The sequence below is a fragment of the Hippocampus guttulatus genome, chromosome 16, assembly GCF_054856545.1.
Source record: "Hippocampus guttulatus isolate MCC_2025c chromosome 16, RoL_Hgut_1.0, whole genome shotgun sequence".
In the NCBI taxonomy this organism is placed as follows: Eukaryota; Metazoa; Chordata; class Actinopteri; order Syngnathiformes; family Syngnathidae; genus Hippocampus; species Hippocampus guttulatus.
This window is the reverse complement of record NC_141276.1, coordinates 11233540-11253899: the sequence shown is the minus strand read 5'-3', so window position 1 is coordinate 11253899 and position 20360 is coordinate 11233540. Positions and strand designations below refer to the sequence as shown.

The 20360-nt window shown below is 44.0% G+C and overlaps 2 protein-coding genes across 3 annotated transcripts; one reads left to right on the top strand and one right to left on the bottom strand.

Moving 5' to 3' along the window:
* Positions 1–127: 127 nt before the first annotated feature.
* zbedx (zinc finger BED-type containing X) lies at positions 128–8546 on the bottom strand. 2 transcript variants are annotated; one of them, XM_086132674.1, is made up of 2 exons: positions 8430–8546; positions 128–2778 (listed from the first exon to the last, which is right to left on the bottom strand). In XM_086132674.1, the coding sequence occupies exon 2, from the start codon at positions 2650–2652 to the stop codon at positions 1066–1068; it is 1587 nt and encodes a 528-aa protein (XP_085988800.1). In that variant the 5' UTR covers positions 2653–2778; positions 8430–8546; the 3' UTR covers positions 128–1065. The 2 variants fall into 2 exon arrangements, with proteins under 2 accessions (XP_085988800.1, XP_085988799.1); XM_086132673.1 differs by lacking the exon at positions 8430–8546 and adding an exon at positions 3925–4538.
* cacng4b (calcium channel, voltage-dependent, gamma subunit 4b) lies at positions 5780–19268 on the top strand. The gene is made up of 4 exons (XM_086132676.1): positions 5780–6201; positions 14787–14870; positions 15562–15702; positions 16556–19268. The coding sequence occupies exons 1-4, from the start codon at positions 5979–5981 to the stop codon at positions 17086–17088; spliced, it is 981 nt and encodes a 326-aa protein (XP_085988802.1). The 5' UTR covers positions 5780–5978; the 3' UTR covers positions 17089–19268.
* The last annotated feature ends 1092 nt before the right edge of the window (positions 19269–20360 follow it).

The following is a 20360-nucleotide window of genomic DNA, read 5'->3' as shown; positions in this document are numbered from 1 at the left end:
GGAATACCGCCGTTTGTTTTCCTCACACAAAGCATGAAAAACGTGACTTGGTATCTGCTGATGTACTCAGCGCATGTCTTTGTTCTCAAGTCAAGGGTCCAATGGGCAAAGAAAGTACACAAAAATGCTTTTTCATCTCATACGGTATTTTTATAAAACATACACATGACATTCAACAGCCGTAGAAAAAAAAAATCTAAACGAGCAAGAAAATGACCGTATTGCAACGGGGGAAATTCTAATCACCCTGTTGTGTTTTCATCATCCGGTCGATTGTCAATTACTACCAACAAATATTTCCTTAGGAATGAAAGGAAGGGATGATTAGAAAAGGCATGAATCAGATCTGACATTTATTCAACATTATTACCAAACTTTCCTCAAGATAGTGGTCGGCTCTCTTGCCGCGCCTTGCCCGTATGCCGTATTCCAAACAACTTCAAGGCTCGACGCGATCACTCCATCATGTCGTTGCGCTTTATGGTAAAAAAAAAAGGGCATTTGAATGAAATCTGTTGATCAGATTAGATGGAATTACTCAGTGTGATCAACAATTATTGAATAGCGAGCTTGTTTTAACTCAAAATTGTCGAAATCCACACAATTGCCTCCTCTCAACAATAAAGGTTCTCCGATTTCTGTAGTCCTCGATGAAAGCAGACCGATTATTGTATTTCATCGAAATAAGACATCTCCAAACATTTGTTCACTGTGATAAACAACAATCAATATTTTCGCCTGAGGTGTTACCAACTCAACCCGTAATTGAATGATCATCAATTTGCCCATGTGTATTTTCGACACTGGCAATTTGAAATATTGTGATAATCCTGTTTTTGAACATTCATGCATTCATTTTCCGATCTGCTTAATCCTCACAAGATTGATCAAACAGACAGTGTGATCAATCATTGAAATAATCGTGAGTTAAAATATTGCAAAAAATGTGTTCGAACTGATGAAGGCCTCCCTCCCAACCTCATTTTATTTGAGTGAATAAACGGCCGCTACTTGAGGAAGTACCGTAACTGTACGTCGGGTTCTTTCGAAAGCGGCCAAGCGCGCTCAGCTGTTGAGCACGGCGCACACGTTGACGTTGTATCTCAGCAGTTGAATGCGTTCAAAGTAGTCGTCCGTCAGAAAGTTTCGTTGCGAGGTGGCCAAGTTGCCCTTCTCGCTGAAGAGCCTCTGGATGGGCGCCGTGGACGGCAAGGTGGTGTTGTACTTGAGGAACAACTGCTTCACCCTGGGGAAGTCCTGCAAGCACTCCAGGCTCTTGCCGGTTCCTTCCACGTACTTGCGGATCTCCTCGGTGACTCCGCGCTCCTGCGCGTGAGCCGTCAGCTTGGCCGAGCCGTAACTGAAAAAGTCGTCTTCGGATTTGATGGTGGAGACGTTTTGGCTGGTGTTGATCTCGATCACGTCGCAGGGGTCCACCTGGGAGGCCTCGGTGGCCAGGAGGGAGCACATCTCCTCCCGCTCGGAGGCGGCCAGCCACCACAGGCGGAACTGCGGGGTGGTGGCCGTGGCAAACTTGGCCTCGTCGCTGGCGAACAACTCGCGGAAGCGCGCGTCGATGGCGCTCACCATGGCCACGATGACGTCGCCGAAGTACTTGGCCGAATCCTTGTGCTCGTTCAGCTTGTTCTTCAGACTGAGCACGGTGGGGATGACCAGGCCCAGGTAGCATTTCTGCTCGGCTTGGAGAAGCTCCAGCGCGAAAGCCAGCGGGTGGAACGCGGTGACGTATTCTTTGAGGAAGTCCATCTCCTCGGGCTGCAGGCGCGCCACATCCAGGCGGGCCGAGAGCTCCGTCAGCTCCCGTTCGGTGAGCGAGATGATCTTCTGCAGGGCGCAGTACTCCACGTTCCAGCGGATGACGGCCGGGACGAACAAGGCCATCTTCCGGATCTCCTCCGCCGCTTCCATGCCGACCTGGAGGTGGTGGCATTTGGTCCAGATGGAGTAGACCTTGGACATGGTGCTGTAATAAAGCTGGCACATGGGTCCCTGTGACACGGCTCGCCAGAAGTCCTCCGTGACGATCTGCTCTAAAGTGTGCGAGGCGCACCGCTGGATGGTGGGCAGGAACAGGAGCATGTCCTGCTCCGGCTCGCCCTCCAGCACGGCGCAGACGTTTTCAAAAACCCCGACGTCGTCGTTGCAATCCGTGCCGTCCAGCGCAAACTCTTTGAACACGTTGACAAATGGGCTGGCGTTGTCGGTGACGGTGGTCTGGACTTTGCTTTCGATACCGTACGCCACGTGGATGTCGTGTATCCTCCCAGCCACCGAGTCGTACGTGAGCCGGCCCTGCATCCGGGCGAAGGCCAGAGCCGCAGACTTACGCTCCAGCGAGTTGCTGTCGATCCAGTGGCACGTCATGCCGAAGAAGCTGCCGCCGCCGACGGTCCACAAGTCGGCCGTGGTGCACACGTACTGGACGGCGGCCAGCTTGGCCATCAGCTCCTCGCGCATCCTCGAGAAACTGAGGTCAACCTTGGAGAATAAGGTTACCCTGTCCATGGGATGGAGACCCTCGGTTAAGCCCGTGATCAGCTTCTTGAAGCCGGGCTGCTCCAGCACATGAAACGGCTGACAGTCCTCCACGATGTAGTTGAAGATGAGCTCGTCGATCTTCTCTTGGGTCATGCATTTGGAGAGGATCTCCGCTTTGATCTTTTTGAGTTGACAGTGGCTACTTTCCTCGCCGTTGTAATCCTCCTTCTTCCTCCCTCGCTTCGCATCGGGCCTGGCATCGCATCCTAGATGTGTTCTCTGAAAGACATCATGTTTGGAAGCTTGAGGGCGTGCCTTACCATACTAGGCGAAAACAAAAAAGTCCGCCTTCACAAAATATTTTTTGGGGTGGGCGGGGGACTGCGGATGTTGTTTGACTATCGTATGGTATAAACCTACGTCGTTTGTATGATTATTTTAGATGTGCCTCTTTGCTACTAAGGAAAACCTGTTACGTTTTTCCTCCTCTTAGTAACGTGCCTAAATTCCCTGGGTTGGTTTGTCTGATCCTGAGTCCTGGACTCTATAATTCACATGATTAAGTCTTTCCTATGTAAAGTGTTTTATGGCAAAAAATTGTCATTCATTTCATGCAATTTTATGGACAAATACTTAATCGGGGATGTGCATCGTTATCAGGATCTAAATTAACGGACATTGCGGTGTAAAATTGTGTCCATAATCAACCAGCATTAATTGGCTGGACCGAGTTTGCTCAACCAATCAGATGATGGCAAATGCTGACTTCATCATCTGATTGATGACAGAAACAATTTATTTGAAAGTATGATGGCCAGCACTACTGACTGTGAAGGCCAAGGAAATATTAACAATTACATGCCAACACTTCGAGGCTGCAGCTTGATTGGATAAATCCGACATGAACACTCATGTACAAGAAGCACTGAGCCAAGAGATGGGCTACGGAATTTATTATCAAAATTAAATGGGACAAATATTAGAAAGAGTCACTGTTGGTGTCGGACTTTTGTGCGGGCACCATGGGATTGGTTCCCATTCAGTGACGGTGTGGATGTGGGTGTGAATGGTCGTTTGTCTCTCCATGTGCCCTGCGACTGACTGGCGACCAGTTCATGGTGTAGTGTGCCTTCCGCCCGAAATCAGCTGGGATGGGCTGCTCGTAACCCAGTTCAGGATAATCGGTGTTGAAAGTGGGTGGATGGATGTAACTATTAGAAAGAGACTGTAAATATAGGTGAGGTTGGTGCCAGTGTTCAGGCCAGTCGAGTTGGAGGCCTCGTTGATCCTGACCGCCCACCACCGGTAGTTAGCAAGCAACAACACCGTCGTGATGATTTAATGAACAGTGTTTTGTTTTCGCACATCAACCTGGCGACGACTAAAAGCGACGGTTCAAAAGTTCATGACGGACTCGCAACTTACGTCCAAATGCTTCTTTAGGTTGGACGTGGACGTCTTGGACGTGGACAGCAGGTTTACCCTCGGCAGACACAGATTACATTGCACGATGATATTTTTTCCTTGATCTGCCTTGTACGTGAAATGGTGGCGATAACGCCAAGAATGGATGGCCGATTTGGTCTCGCCACAGCCTTCATTGAACTCCGTGTCCATTTGGGAAGCCGTGTGTGAGCGCCAAAAGCACTTAAAAAGCAATAAATGTTTCGTAATCCGATTTAGTAATCGTGATTACACGTAAAAGTAACGACGGGCGGCGGAGAAATCCTCATGGAGGAAAAAAAGGGGGCAGGTCTTTGTTTAGACGGAACCAGGCAGGAGTGGACAACAAAATGCGGTCCGCCAATGGCGTCTTGCAGCGGTGTTACGCATGCGCAGAAGAGGTAGTCACGTGACTCGAGCCACCAAGTCGGCAATGCGCATGCGATCTAACTTCCCCTTTTCCACCACCACAACGGCGAGCTAGCGCCGTCCCTTGGAAAATGTACAGTACTGCAACATTAATGTTTTGATTTCCGTTTCCAAGTCATTTTTGAATCTTTTGAAGAATAATTTGATACAACAATTAAAATAAAAAGAACATGTACAGTATATTTTTCACATCCTTGATGTGTTCTCTGAAAGATATCATGTTTGGAAGCTTGAGGGCGTGCCTTACCATTCTGTAAATGTGTTCAATAAATGTGTTCCCAACCTTTATTGAGCCAAGTTATATTTTTCATGAGAAAAATCTCACACGCCATCCAAAAAATATCACAAAAAAGCGAATACGCAGGTCAATTATGTACAATGGTTCTAAAACATTTTACACATTATTCCCCCCCCCCCCTTTCCATGATTAACAGTAAAACATTGTAGTTAAGTAGGACTGTTCGTCAAAAGATGTTTTTATTCCTCAAAAGTAAAATTAATATTATTTTCAGCCACTTTTATATTTGAACACTAACACTGCTTATCCTCACAAGGGTTGCGGGGGGTGCCGGAGCCTATCCCAGCGGTCTTCGGGCAGTAGGCAAAGGACACCCTGAACTGGTTGCCAACCAATTGCGGAGCGCACAGAGACGAACAACCATTCGCGCCCACATTCACACCTCGCGACGATTTGGAGTGTTCCATTAACCTGCCACGTATGTTTTTGTGGGAGGAAACTGCAGTGCCCGGAGAAAACCCACACAGGCATGGGGAGAACATGCAAAGTCCACACAGGGAGGCCCGAGCCAGAATCGAACCCTGCGCCTCCACACTGTGAGGCAGACGCGCTAACCAGTCGCCCACCGAGCCGCCCGGCTGTCACTCAAATAGTGCTTTTCCACCTTTGGTACTCAAAGCGCTTTACACCGTTTCCTCATTTACCGACTCATGACGCAGCATCAGGAGCAGCTGGGAGTTCGGTATCTTGCTCAAAGACACTTCAACAAGGTCACAATGGCTTGGGGATTGAACCCTCAACCTCTGAATGGGGAGACAACCACTCTACTGAGCCGTGCCACCTCCAAATTATCATAGCAAGTATTCACTGACAGTAAACATTTATTTTTATTTTTGGGTGCATTCCAATCTGGTGGGGGGGGGGGGTTCAATACGACTTCTACCAGGGTATTTTCTTTAATGACAATACTTGTGCGGATGTGAATCTTATCAAGTAGCTGTCCTCCATTGGTTGCATTTCGATGAGGGTGGTGTCTCCTTTAAAAGATATTGACGCGCTCAACTCCGAGAGGATTCTTTTCGACAAATGAGATGGGGGGGGGGGGCTGCCAGATTTTTAGTAGGACTGTCTTGACTCCTGAATGCTTCGTGGCAGCCTATTTTGGGAGCATTTCTGCGTTGCTTTCATGAGCTTCGGCCACTATTGTTGCAAAAAAAAAAAAAAGTGAGCGCGCTCCTCAACAAGTAGGCGCATGGCCCCCGCGCATTGACGCGTTCAGCGCGCGCGCGCGCGCCCCGGTGTCGGCGTCCGGACTGTGTCGTCTACCGAACATACCGTCGGGTGTTTTTCACGTGTAGCATGCGGAAGCATGGCTTGGTGTGAGCGCGGGGTTCAGACGCTGCTGGCCACCGTGGGGGCTTTCGCCGCCTTCAGCCTCATGAGCATCGCCATCGGCACGGACTACTGGCTCTACTCGCGGGCGTACATCTGCAACGCAACCAACGCCACCGCCGACGAGTCCCAGCCGCCGCCCAGGAGCAGGAAGGGGGACCTCACGCACTCGGGACTCTGGAGGATCTGCTGCATTGAGGGTGAGTCCGGATGGAACCGCGTGACACTTGGGGTCCTCCGACTCACTTTTTACGCACGCAAAATGTGTTCATTGCGCTTTTGGTGAGGGGGGGGGGGGGGGGGGGGATGTTCAAGTGGTAAAATCGGGCATCTTCAAACCAAAAGGTTCTGGGTTCGAGCTTAAGCCCTTGTGACCCTGCCGAAGTGTTTTTGAGCAAGGTGCTCAACCGCCAGTTGCTCCTGATAACGAGGAGGCACTGTTAGAGCGCTTTGAACGTCAAAAAAAGCCTGTTTGCCATTTTTATGTCAGCTACTTTCTCTGATGTACGTTGTTTCCCATTCAGGGCTTCAGTGGGGTGCGACCTCTCCTCGACACAGTTTTTGCACCCTGGTCACTTGACTGTCATAGCTTGGAAACAAGAAGGGACTCTTTTTAGACCACAGTACCTTCATGGGCGCATTTTAGAGCTGGTTGTCAGATTATTGAGAGGTGAAATGATTACGGTTGGCATATGCGGCTCAGTGTTCTGAGGTTGAAGGTTCGAATACGGGTTCCGGCTTTCCTGAGTGGCTTGATTGCACGTGATTGCACGTTCTCCTTGCGCTTGCTTTGGTTTTCTCTGGCACTCTGGTTGGTTTCCTCCCTCATTGCAAATTCATGCATGTTGCAGTTGCATATATGCTTGTATCCATATTTATATTTTATATTGCATTCTTGTACTGTGTACGGTTCATTTTTCTTAAACATTATTATGTGCATGCAATATTTTGTTTTTTCTTTTATACCCCCCCCCCCCCACCACCCACCTTCAATTTTGCTGCTGTAGATTGCAAATTTCTCCATTGTGGGACAAATAAAGGTTTTCTTATATTTCTTATCTTCTGTGAGATTCATAGGAGACTCTGAATTGTTCCATAGTTGTGAATTACGTTGTCAGCTGGGATCCTAATGAGAAAAAGCACGATAGATAGGAGAAGAAAAAAAAACGCTGTTTTGCTGCCAGACTACAAAATGCCAGACTGCAACTGCAATTTTCATACAATCACCCCTCAAAGGCTTCCCACCACTGCTTTTTTAGGTGTCATCAGTTTCTTATGAAAAAAAATGAGGACGCATTCAAATAGTTCGTATGGTGGCAATGAGTAGTTCATCTTTGATTTGTGCTATTTTCGGTGGAAATTTTACCAGGATGCGATTGAAGTCAGATGGACTTTAGGGGGAGAAAAGTTTTATCCTCTTGCCCCTGAAAGGCTCCACACCACTGCTTGTGTGTAGGTCTTAAAAGACGCCCAACACACTGCATTCATTCGTCTGGCCTAAAATCTACCCAGATGCCCTTAAAAATAGGCTTTAATGGGGAAAACACCAGATTACACCTGGAATTTAGCTGTTTTATACACTCCCCCCAAAAATAGCTGAACAACAATGCCATCTAGGTCCTGCAGATTTCTTATCCAAAGACGCACAACACACTAGAATAATTCGTCTTCTATTACTGAACTGTTTAGCGTTATTATATGCTGCTTTTGCCAAACGAAATAAATGTTTTTACGGCCAAAATGCCAGATGACAGCTGAAATTGACTTGTTTGATACACTCACCCCTCAAAAGCTTTGCACCTGAACATGTGGAAGCTGTTCGACATTTCTTGTCAAAAGACTCAAAGCATAGTCGTATAGTTTGTCTTGTAGTAGTGAGAAGTTCAGCATTTTTTTCTTTGGCTTTTTGGGTATATTTGATTCTATTTAAGATGAAGGGAAGACAACAGATTGTGCGTACGATATGTAGCATGTATGGTTGGGAGATACGGTTGCTCTGAAAACTTTCATCTGCGATAGAGTAACAAGTGGAACGGAAAGAAACGGATTGCTTCCTGGCTGTGACATCACCTTGTGGAAAACTTGGTGCACACAATAGCAGCCAAAGTATACACATTAAAAAAGAAAAGTGGCGTGTCCATTCACTCGGAGCAAAGTGCCCACTGATCGTCGACTTTCATTCACTTCTTCCGTGATGCTGTTGCTTAGCAACATCCCTGTAATCGCTATGGAAACATGCCCGCTGATTTAAAAATAGACGACTCGGAGACAAGTCATGTCCGAGCACAAAAGTAAAAATGAAGATTTAAAAAATGTGCTTATGGTGTGGTGAAGCTACTTTTACACTTTTGTGTTGTGAGAAAACAGAAGTGCACTTATTGTTGAACCTCTCGATTGGACGCAGACAGACGCTCTTTCATTGACCTACCTTCCTTCCTTCCTTCCTTCCTTCCTTCCTTCCTTCCTTCCTTCCTTCACCCCGTCACTGGATTTGTCACCTCCTATTAAGGAGGTCGATGAGATGGATTCGCTCACATCATGAAATATATGCGATGAATTATCGTTAAATGAGGGGAAAATAAGAGAAGCACTGACTCAGCAGTCAGTGGGTGGTACTTTGTAAAACAACAACAATCATAATAATCAGCACCATCATCATCACATTAAGGACAATAATAACAATAATGAAAACACACACACACACACACACACACCAATATACATATAGATATATATAGATATATATATATATAAAGAGGACCCGATATATATATATACACGTATACATATATGCCAGCTAATCACAGTGCACACATAGACAACCATTTGCGACAATCACACCGAGAGACAATTTGGTGTGTTCCATTAACCTATTTGGAATGTGGGAGGAAACTGGTGTACCCAGAGAAAAGCCACAGTCCCGGAGAGAACATGCAAAGTCCACAAAGGAAGGCCGGAGGCGGAATTGAACCCTGCACCTCCTCACAGTGAGGCCGATTCGCTAACCAGTCGACTGCCGGGCCGGGAGCGCGCAAACATGCACGCACGCACGCACGCACGCACAAACACACACACACACACACTTATTTTTGTGGTGTGCTTGTCTCCACAAAAGATGATTCAATGCTGTTTTGAATACATGGGGTGCAGAACAATTCCATTCGACATGATCGGGTTCAGTGTGAGAGTGTATGATGCTCGGACTTTTTTTCTTGTCATTCTACCTATATTTGAATCAACTTGTCAATGACATTTGCACTGTTTAATCCCCAATTTCCATTTTTGGGGAGGAGTGTGTAATACTTTGTATTCAACTTATGTAAAATATATGTAATCATTACCCCCCTCACCCAGTTTTCATCTATTTAACTATAGTTTTAATGTTCAAACTGTGCGTGTTTTATGATGGCCTTGACGGTGATAGTTGGCGAGCTCAGAATTGGTTTGAGGCGGTAGTTGATGTCAAAAGTTGAAGAAAAGCTGCTCTAGACACTTTCCCTGATATTATGGGAACATACAGGATGCACGATAAAAGCGTGTCAGCGTGAAGACGGACACGTTAACACCGGCTCATTGTCACTCTTGCGCATCCTGTGTCTCAGTAGCCCTGTTCAACAAGCGTCACATCGTCGGCTGCGGGCCTGCTGCGTTGTGACATTTAGCCACGAAACTGAGCCAATGATGAGCTTGTTTTGCTTTACAAAGTATCCTGCGTTACTTAACAGCGTTTTACTGCTGATGAACCTACGCTGAGGCCAAATGAGTCCCTGACCTTGCTTCCTTTCAGCGCATCGCTGTCAGGTCGAGGCTTACCGTAACGTGTTCCGCTGCAGTAAATAAAGGCCACTTGGAGATGGAGGAGTAATGGAATGAATCAAGCAATTAGCAGTTGACAATAAACATCCCACTCCGTGTCGAGCTGTGATGGAGCGGATGTGTTTGGAGTGATTAGGCGGTGTAATTTGCGCGCGTTTTCAGGCCTTGTGGGTGTGTAGGTGAAGGTGGCTTCGGGGTGGTGTGATTGTAGCGCCATGCCATGCCATTGTGCCATTTGAGCATAACTAAGAAGTCACGGGTGGGCGCTAATTAGTCAGCAGACTTCGTCGGACTCACCCTGTCTTCCTTTACTGCTTAATTAGGGCACAGCATTTGCATACAGTGAGCTGCCAATTACACAGAGACTATTGTTATTTAAATAAAACCCTTTACAGAAATCTTTTATGGTTTTCAGTTTGGAACCTTGTCCGTGGGGGGTGGGGGGGGGGGTTATGTTGGATCCAACATAGCCCCCAGTTTCAGGTTCCAAACTGAAAACCATAAAAGATATCTGTAAAGGGTTTTATTTAAATAACAATAGTAGCACTCTATACAATCGTATTTCATTAAAAAAAAACATACGGTCAATTAAATCCAATTAAAAAGAATTCAATCGTTTTTGGCACATTTTTTGCTTCGGTTCAATGCACATTGAGACAGCTCCTTTGCGGCAATATTAGCCCTTCTCGACAGAAGGTAAAGAATATCCTTTACGCCTCTACGTATTGTTATATTAGCCGTTGACTTGCATATAAATTGTCAGTTGCTCGAAGGGTTAGGATTCCATTGACGTGGCAACACAGAAGCTGAAATCTCATTGGACGGATCACTTATCTCTTTGCCAACTTGCTTTTTCTTCATCCTGATCTGCAACATGAAGAATTACAGACACCCAATGATGTGTTTCAATGCCTTTGTAGTCATAAACCGGAGTGTTGTGATATGCCGAGTACATCGTCATTTACATCACGGCCCCAGCGACGAACGCTTCAGCTCTTGACGGGCTGTAAAAGTCAGCTGGGGCCTCCCTAGCTAGTCTTCGCGCCGTCCTCCCAGCAGCTTGTTTTCTGCTCCCGTTTGCCGTGAACGTGTTAGCCGAAGCACGAGGCGTCGGTGGAACAATATCACTCGACGGAGGCTACGCTACTAAGGCTTTCTTCGCACTCACTTTGCCAAAGTGAGTGTGAAGACAAACAACTGAGGGCACGTGCTTCTCATGGACGCCAACACTTGGCTTCTGGATGAGATCTTGGGATGGATAAAGCAGATAAGACACGATAAGATAGATTTAGGTTTTTGCAAGTCCCTTTGCGTGGAGACTCTTTTTGTGCATGTGCCTGTTCACCTACTCACCACTTGTTGAACCGTAAAACACGAGCAACGAGTGGAGTATTTGAGAGACACCTGGCTTCATTCAGAGATTCCAGTGTGGTTTAATTTTCGTTTCAAGGAGTGTGAAGTGCTGATAGAGATTTGCTTGCCTGTCCCATACTTTACCACCAGGCATACTTGACGACAAAGTTAACAAGCAATCTTCCCAAGCGTCTCTTATAAGGGAAAAATATATTGGGGGAAAAAAAAACATTCATTATAATCAGCGTTAGTTATTTGCTGATTTTCGCTATTCGGGCCTGGGCCCGATTCGCCACCAATAGCGGGGTCCACTGTGCATCATTTAAAATACCATATTTTCTCCATTGTATAAGACGCACCACATTGAATGGCCGATTTTAAAACTGTCTTCATAGATAAGGCGCATAGAGTAGAAGCTACAATAGTGGCTGAGGTTGCATTATGCATACACAAGATGGAGCTACGTCAAAGAATATATAAGGAGCATATAAGGATCCATGTATAAGGCACATTGGATAATGAGGCGCACTGTCGGCTTTTGAGAAAAGTGAATGTCTTTAGGTGCGCCTTATATATGGATCAATATTCTGATTTCCTGCACATAGTATTTTAAATGTTATGCGAAGCATTTTGTTATGGCTGCAGCGCTTGTGACTGCTCTACATACAGTATATAAAGCTGTATTGCATTGTATTGTATTCCCTTTATCGTAGCTCCATCTAGTGGATGCATACCGCAGCCACAATTGTAGCTTCTATTCTGTGCACCCTTTAATGCGGTGCACTCTACATATGAAAACAGTTTTAAAGCAGGCCATTCATTGGCCACTCCGAACCGCCTTATAGTGCAGAAAATACGGTAATTTATACCGTCTAATTATGCTTCTGTTTTATTTGTACAGAAAGTGCAAAATATAATTTTATTGTTAGTGATCCATAAGGATATAATGATGAATTATAATCCATGCAATTTGTTCTGTGTATGAAACTGTTTGTGTACACCATATCTACGTGTATTAGTTCTTTCGCATATTGGAATTGAACTGTGAAATTATGTCATAATGAAATCTAAATGGCATACAGTCACTTTCTAAAGTCATATTTAAACACAGAGTGCACATTAACACAGTATACAGTGTGTATATGTATATATATATATATATATATATATATATATATATATATATATATATATATATATATATATATACAGAGTACATACTGTACATGCTATATGTTCATTGGTACCCCACTGATAATGTGGGTGCACAGATCAAGATAATGACACCGTTCCTGTCAGCGGCTTCCTGTTGCTATTGGCAACACAGCTGCTGCCAACGTGTCCGGTGCATGCCGTCGATTTGGACGTGTCCGCATGGGTTTGCGGCCCTTACAGTGGCCCCAAGTGTCATGTCCACGCGCCGTGTTTGTCGGCTGACAAATAAAAGAAGATGTCAGAAGCATCCCACTGTCGTGTAAATGAGCTTTTTCAAGACTTGCCATGGAAAAGGAGGCGGAGATGCTTAGTCGGGAGGCAAAGTGCTAAGCGGGAAGCCGCTTAGCACTTTGTTACAGCTTCAATATTTTCATTTGTCAGCTCTATGCTTCCGACTTGTAGGAACAATTTGGGGAAGGTCGTTTTCTGTTTTGGCAAGTAAAGTCCATACAAGTGAATGTCCAATTCTTACAGAATGTTCCAGATTTCAGTCGTAGGTGTCAATCTCGACTGCCCCAGAGACCAATACAAAATGTCCACTTGATGCTCCGTTGAGTTTATGGGTTCAGTCATGAGTACACCAGAAGCCAATGAAACATTTAATGAGCCAGGATGTGAGCCATGTATGTGTTTTTTTCCCCTCTCTTCCAGCAGGTGCAAATTTTCACATCACATCTTAAAATAGAGCACAGCCCCGTTTTCCATCTGCGGCTAGACATAGAAACTTGTGCTCCATTTCTGATATGACACTAATTAATTTGGATGTCCCCCATTAAGCCGCAGACCTATTTAATAGCCCCTGAAAGATTTTAACGGTGACACGGTTGCTAAGCATCTCACCCTGCCTTGGACTGATGCACTTTGTGTTTGCTAAAAGTGCAAACAAATGTGAGGTTCATCATCTCTTAGGGGACATAAAAAGTCATGAGTTCATACAAAAGCACAACAAATTAAAGTTGGTTCCAATTGGGACCGACTCGGTTCATATTTACGTCAAACGCGTAACATGGATCACATTCAAATTTGGTTTGCTTTGACGTTACATCTTCTGGCCCTGCGACAACTTTTGTTGCCATTTATTTCCATTGTAAACAAAATACTTTTGTATTGATGTCATCAGTGTGTAGATTCTAACTGAAAGTACCAGTAGGTAAAACCATGAGGACCCTGCAAAACATTTCAAAATGTAAAAAAAAAACTATTTTTACATTTTTTTTACGTTTATTTTTTAATCCGCTTATCCTCACGATTGTCGCGGGCGTGCTGGAGCCCATCCCAGCCGTCTTCGGGCAGTAGGCGGGGTATACCCTTGAACTGGTTGCCAAACCAATGAAATTGCAATTCGCTGACCGAACGGAATCATCCAGGATTGACTCCCTGGAGAACCCCACAGGTCAGATTCATTTGGTCTTCGACACAGTTGCCGATTTCAACAAAGTACTCTGTCCTCAAGACAGAAAATGAACCAGTACAATACACAGTGTAAATTGTACTTCCACCCCGAGGATTGTAAACTTTAGCAACTAAAGTTTAGTTAATAACATAAAATAAATCCAGTTGGGAGAAAAAGAATGAACCCTTTCATGCACCCCGTAAGCTAGTGTAGTAATCGCGGTCCCTGAAAGGGTTAAAAAAAAAGCTGTTTCCATAACTACATAGGCAAATGCCTTTTACAAAAAAAAGGCAAACAAGGTTCATGGGAAAAAAATCAAGATACTAAATTCACAAATTCCCCCCCATGAAAAAAAAATCAAAATTCAAAGTTACCCAAAGAAAACCCAGAATGAAACAAAACATCATCACAAAAGTAAACATGAAATGACTTGAGCTCCGGCAGTCCTAATTTTGTTGCGGTGTTGGTGAAAACTGCCTGCTCTGTCCAAAATGGTCCGACAGAATACTAAAACTGCACGCAGACAAATGCTAACATGACCTTCTTGGTCGAAGTAGCAATTGAAATGCTCTATGCTAATTAGAAGCTAAGGCGGCTTTAATCAAGTGTTGGTGATATTTACAGCTACACGGGAGCCGGTAACGTTATTCCAGCACCTCCATTAACCTCAACTACCCCCATGGCTTCTTCTGAGACAACGTGCTTTTTCTTTTCTTTTCTTTTTCATTTTTTTTCACACTCTCGCTTGATTATTTGGTCAGCAGAGAAGGCCTCATGTTTGCTAAACTGACCAACATATTGATAGAGATTTCTTTCTTGTATCGGTTCTCATTAGATGTGTATCTAATCACATGTCCGTTGGTTGTCGCTAGTGTGGAATGTCTTTAACTATTCATTAATGAGACAAACAGGTTTTGGTTATCTTATGTTACGTCATATCTTCTCAGTGAACGCTAAAAGTCTTTTCTGTTAAATTTTTTTTTTTTTTTGTGGTCTTGATCATGACAGGTATCAATCAAGGCAGCTGTTTCAGAATAAACCATTTCCCCGACGACAACGATTACGACACGGACAGCTCGGAATACCTTTTGCGTAAGTCATCATCATGGCTCGTTCCAGAAGCGGAGGAACCTTTCGGAATCTATATTTTTCAAAAACAAACTAGTTTAGTTGATCTTTTTTTTTTTTTTTTTTTGTCCTCATATGATATGATTCAGCCAGCTCAACACTTTTAATTGTTTTATTCTGCTGGGGTTTGCGCAACTATGTGACAGGTGCCCGAGTACCTACTTAACATACTTCCATATACGAACACATACTGAAATAAAACACAGAACTAAAATGGAGTTATTTTAAAAGCAATTATTAATAATGGATTATTAAACTTGTTTTAAACGTATTTGAAGGCACATCATCAAAATGTAAAAGGTTTTCTTCAAAAATCCTGAAGATAAAGTGAATACAATTTTTTAACTCATATAAATGAAGGTAAACAAAGGGAAATAAAATGTAAAATACACTGGAAAATATATGTCCTTTTAAAAAAGTGGGCAGAAGTAGAAAAAAAGCATGTCATCCATTCTCCAGTGATTCATTTCAGGCCGTCTCTCTTTGTTAGCAAGCCCTCACATCTGAGGAGCCTCAAGTACAAAATAAGGGTGCACTTAAGATTTTGCATGGTCAGCAGCAAATATATTTGTCATCAAATAATTTTTTAAAAAAGTCACGCAACTAAATTGTTCTTTATTCAACTTGCAAAACCTGTATTTTGTGTGCGTGACAGGTATCGTACGAGCCTCCAGTGTGTTCCCCATCCTCAGCACGGTATTGCTCATGCTGGGCGGCTTGTGTGTCGGAGCGGGCCGAGTCTACAGCAAAACGAACAACATCCTCCTCAGTGCCGGGATTCTTTTTGTGGCCGCAGGTAGGTGATGCGTCATCCTGCTGTTTGTCAGTTGGTTTGGAATGAAGAATGGCCACAAGCTGTCTGGCAGGGCTAGCAAAACCTCAAGGGATATATTTGCGTTTTCTTGTAAGGCTGATGCTCGATGCATGGTTTTATTCCGTTGGCTTTTCAGAGTTTGAATCAAGAAATTTGACGAGCCCATTTCAACAAATGGTGAATCAGTGTGCAGTGTTTGGCTGCAACAGTAGAGGTGGAAGGAACAAAGTCTCATCTCACCGTTTACTAGCACTCATTTTAAATCGAGGAAAATGAATAAAGACAGTGATACACAGTCCATAATCGGTCAGTTGTTGCCTTGGTATTATATTAAATGGCCATTCATGCAAAAACAAACAAACAAAAAAAGTAATCTTCTTCATAGCTTTCTAGCTAACTCATGCCCCGCTAACCGCTATCTAGCCTTGAGGCTAATGTTGGTAAAGTCAACGCTGTTTACGCTAAAGCTGTCAACTCTTCTGTCTCATTAACTGAAACAATACCTGAGACAATTGATTACACCTGAGTATTTTGGTGACAGAGATTCTCCACACTTGGCTTTTTGTCAGAGGTACGTGTGAGAAATGCCGACTGTACAATTTGTACACCTTGGCTGCCGATCTCGCTTTGTCACTGGAAAGATCATGTGAGACCACGACATCTGCAATGTTGTGGCGACAGCATTCGCCTGCTATTCAAATTCTGATTTGAAAAATTCACCCCAAAGCCCAGTATCTTGAACTTTGTGAGGAGTGTAGAAGTAGGCGATCAAGTATTTGTACTTGGTACCTTCCCACTACTGATGTGATTTCTGCCCTTTCTGCTTCGTCATCAGGTCTGAGCAACATCATCGGCATCATCGTTTACATCTCAAGCAACGCGGGAGACCCCAACGACAAACGGGACGACGACAAGAAGTACACGTACTCCTATGGCTGGTCCTTTTACTTCGGCGCCCTGTCCTTCATCGTAGCCGAAACGGTGGCCGTCCTGGCCATCAACATCTACATCGAGAAGAACAAGGAAGTGCGCTGGAAGGCGCGGCGCGAATTCATCCGCTCCCTCTCGTCCTCGTCCCCCTACTCCCGCATCCCCAGTTTCCGCTACCGCCGGCGAACGTCTCGGGCCAGCTCCCATTCCACCGAAGCGTCGCGGGAGAACTCGCCCGTAGGGGGCCTGAAGGGGGTCGGGGGGACGTCTCCCGGCGGGCCCTTGGACGAGCTGTCCATGTACGCCCTGGCGCGCGACAGCGTGACAGACAACGCGTACAGCCCCGATCACGAGGCGGCCGCCGAGTTCCTGCAGGTGCATAACTGTTTCCCGAATGATTTACAGGACGGCATGAATCGCAGGACCACGCCCGTATGAGGCTCACGGCGAGGGGACGACGGCCAAATGAGGACAAGCCGACCTTGCAGTTGCCCAACGACATTCCGCTCTCTATACTTAAACATATAAGTCAAGATACTTGTGTCAAAGAGAAAAAAAAAGGAGTGGTGATTGAACTCCTGTACTTAAGAAAAAGTAAAAAAGTACAGACTGAAGCGCAAAAAAAAAAAATCATGTCCATCCATGTACGTAGTAGTGTGATTTTAGCGAAACAATTTTGTGTACTAGTAGAATTGTGTGCCCAAAACGAAACTACTGTTGGGTACAAGTAATACTACTAGGTGTGTCACACACTCGTAGCCTGCTGGACCCTTCTAGTCGCACCAAAATGTCTACAAGTATTTTTTTCTTCACTAATAAAATGTAGTTGCTTGTACTAGTGTGCAGAAATGTCATACAGACAAGAAACATTACTAGCAAGAAAAGAAAAAAATTCTACTAGTGCGCTAAATTGTTTTACCGTATTGGCCCGAATATAAGACGACCCTGATTATAAGACGACCCCCTCTTTTTCAAGACTCAAGGTTGAAAAAATACTTTTTGAACACCAAATAAATTTTTATATAGAAAATAATTACAGTACATCTGAAACAAATGATTATAACAATATATTTGAGAGAAAAAGCATCTTGAAGTTTACACCATAACTTCTCCTCAGCTGCCAGTTAACCTGGCCAATCTTCGACCCACTTTTCTACAGATTGTCGCTACGTTTCTCCATTTTCTGTTATCTCTTCTATTATTTTCTTCTCTTTTCCTTCTTACCGCTATTTTTTATTTTTCCTCTTCGTGCTACCGCTATTTTTATTTTTAATCTTCGTGACAGGGGTTCGCTTTGGCCTGGGGAGTCAAGGTCAGCATTCGCTTCAATGATATCTGGCGCCATCTAGCGTCGTGAATGGGTATCATGTCTCGACCCCGAATATAAGACGACCCCCACTTTTTCAGTCTTATTTCAATGCAAAAAACACTGTCTTATATTCGGGCCAATACGGTACTAGTAAGGACAAAGACATTGTATGAGGACGAGTGACACGTGAGTCGGACCAGCTCACTTTAGTAATGAGCCAAAATTGTGTATTAGTTGACTACTGTGTGCTACTTGCATTATACAGTTCGCTCGTAAAATCAGTCGCATGCAGATGTCAACTAGTGCACTATTTTTCCTCACTGGTAAAATGTTGTCGTTCTAGTCCCGTGCTAAATTTGTCCTACGAATATGCAGAAATAGACAGTAGTGGAAAACGTTATGAGTGAGACACAGTTATTCTACAGGGCCCTCGTCTTACTAGTGAGAGAAAAGGGCATACTCGGAGGAGGATATGGAATCAGTACTCCAAGGGCTTCCCGTACCAGCCTGTCCCCTGCGTTCCCAAACGCTACTCAAGTCTTCGAAACCCCAGACGGCGCCAAATGTTGATTTCTACAAGTGCATCCTTGAAGTATAATGTAAGAAGATGCGAGAGCTCCTTTTCGTACGTTTTTGGCGGGCCGGTGATCTAAAATCAAAAAAAAAAAAAAGAAAAAGAAAAGATCTCTCGCTGGGTTTTGGCCACCTGAAACAAAAATAAACACCACACCTCAAATAGAAACCTCCCTTTTGCCCTCTCTGGCCAACTGAAATATATTTGACATTGAAATATATATTAGTGTGTCATTTGTGGAAATGTGTCTTATTATTTAATATCATAAAAGTGCATTCTCACAAATAAAGGCATCCCCTTAAATAGGCGGGTTTCCCTTAATTCTTGATCAATGCCTTGTACTCTGTCCAATGGAGGGAATAAACGCCCTCAGCCATTAAACGTTGAAGCACAGGATATAAAATGGCCACCTGACTATGAAGCCATAGAACCACATTTGTGAAAAAAAAAAAAAGTATTATTTGTAAACTGTTACCTATACGACAACTGAAGATTCTAAAAATAACATACATGCAAATTTGTATTTTGGAGTTTGAACTGTGTGTATTTTAGCGCCCTACAAAGACTTTAAAAAAATATATAAAACCAGGGCATCGTTTGATTTCCTCATGTTAATATATTTATTTTTATTTTATATTTGATTGTAATGATTGTGTCTGATAGAAATTGAAATTTGTCTATTCTGCTGATCTCAAGTCAGAGAAAGCCATGAGTATATTCTTTATTATTACAATGTGTGGGAGGGAGGGGGTGGGGGGTGTAAAGGTGTGGCTTACTGTTTACAAATGAAATTTAAAGAAATAAATGTGGAAAAAAAACCACTTGTACGTGAGCATCATTTGGTGGATAAATGTCACGTTAACAGTTGATGTCAAAGGTTGCTAAAATTAGTCTGTGATTGTTTGCCTATGTTAAGTACAGCATGTGCGTTTGAGGAAAACCAGCTCAAATGTGCGCTGACGTAATTTTATAGCTTACTTTTATTGTGGAATAATCATCTTAGCAAAAATATGCTCTATACACCGCCACTATACACGGCTTTGCGATTACCGTGATATAGTGTTTGTGGAGTATAAATTAAGCAGCAAAATCCAACCGTTTTGTATCAATCTCAGACATGGATTTATATGTGAATGGACGAACATTTGGCCCCTCGCGGCTGAAGCCAGAGGGCAGCCATTTTACGTTGCCACTGTTACTGATAAGTTCTTCTATTTTTTTTAAAAATTATAATTTTTTTTTTCCAGAAAACAGTGTTATCAATCTCTATTGTACGCCACCATCCCCATATGGCATTTCACAGCATTTTATTCTTATTTTTTTTGCTGAGGGGCTTCGCTTTCATTCCTTTGGAGGAGGTTCTGAAACATGATGCAGACAAACCTGAGGCGCACCTTATAAGACAAAAATTTATCATCGCATTCTTATCGATTAAATGTGCATGTAGCACTTCCCCCAATACATGGGCAATATTAGACTCTACCCTTGTGAATCAACTTGTGAAACCTATAATCCCCAAATTGCAAGGGGCATACGTATTTGAAAAGGGCCATCCAGATGATGACGAATGTATATAGACATTGATCGTCCCTCTGGCGACAATCGGCACCGGCAACGGTGCATTGCTCGCCACTGCTACTGTACGTACTGTATGTACGAAGCGATGAAACTTCCCTTTGAAAGGAACATTTTTATATATTGAGTTATTGAGTAAAGCAGTGTCGTGGTTTCCCCATCTTGCCACCGCCTTCACACTTAGTTTCATGTTTGTTGAATGCGGGGCTCATTAACACACAGCGCTCGCCACTCCAAAGGAGATTGATGGAG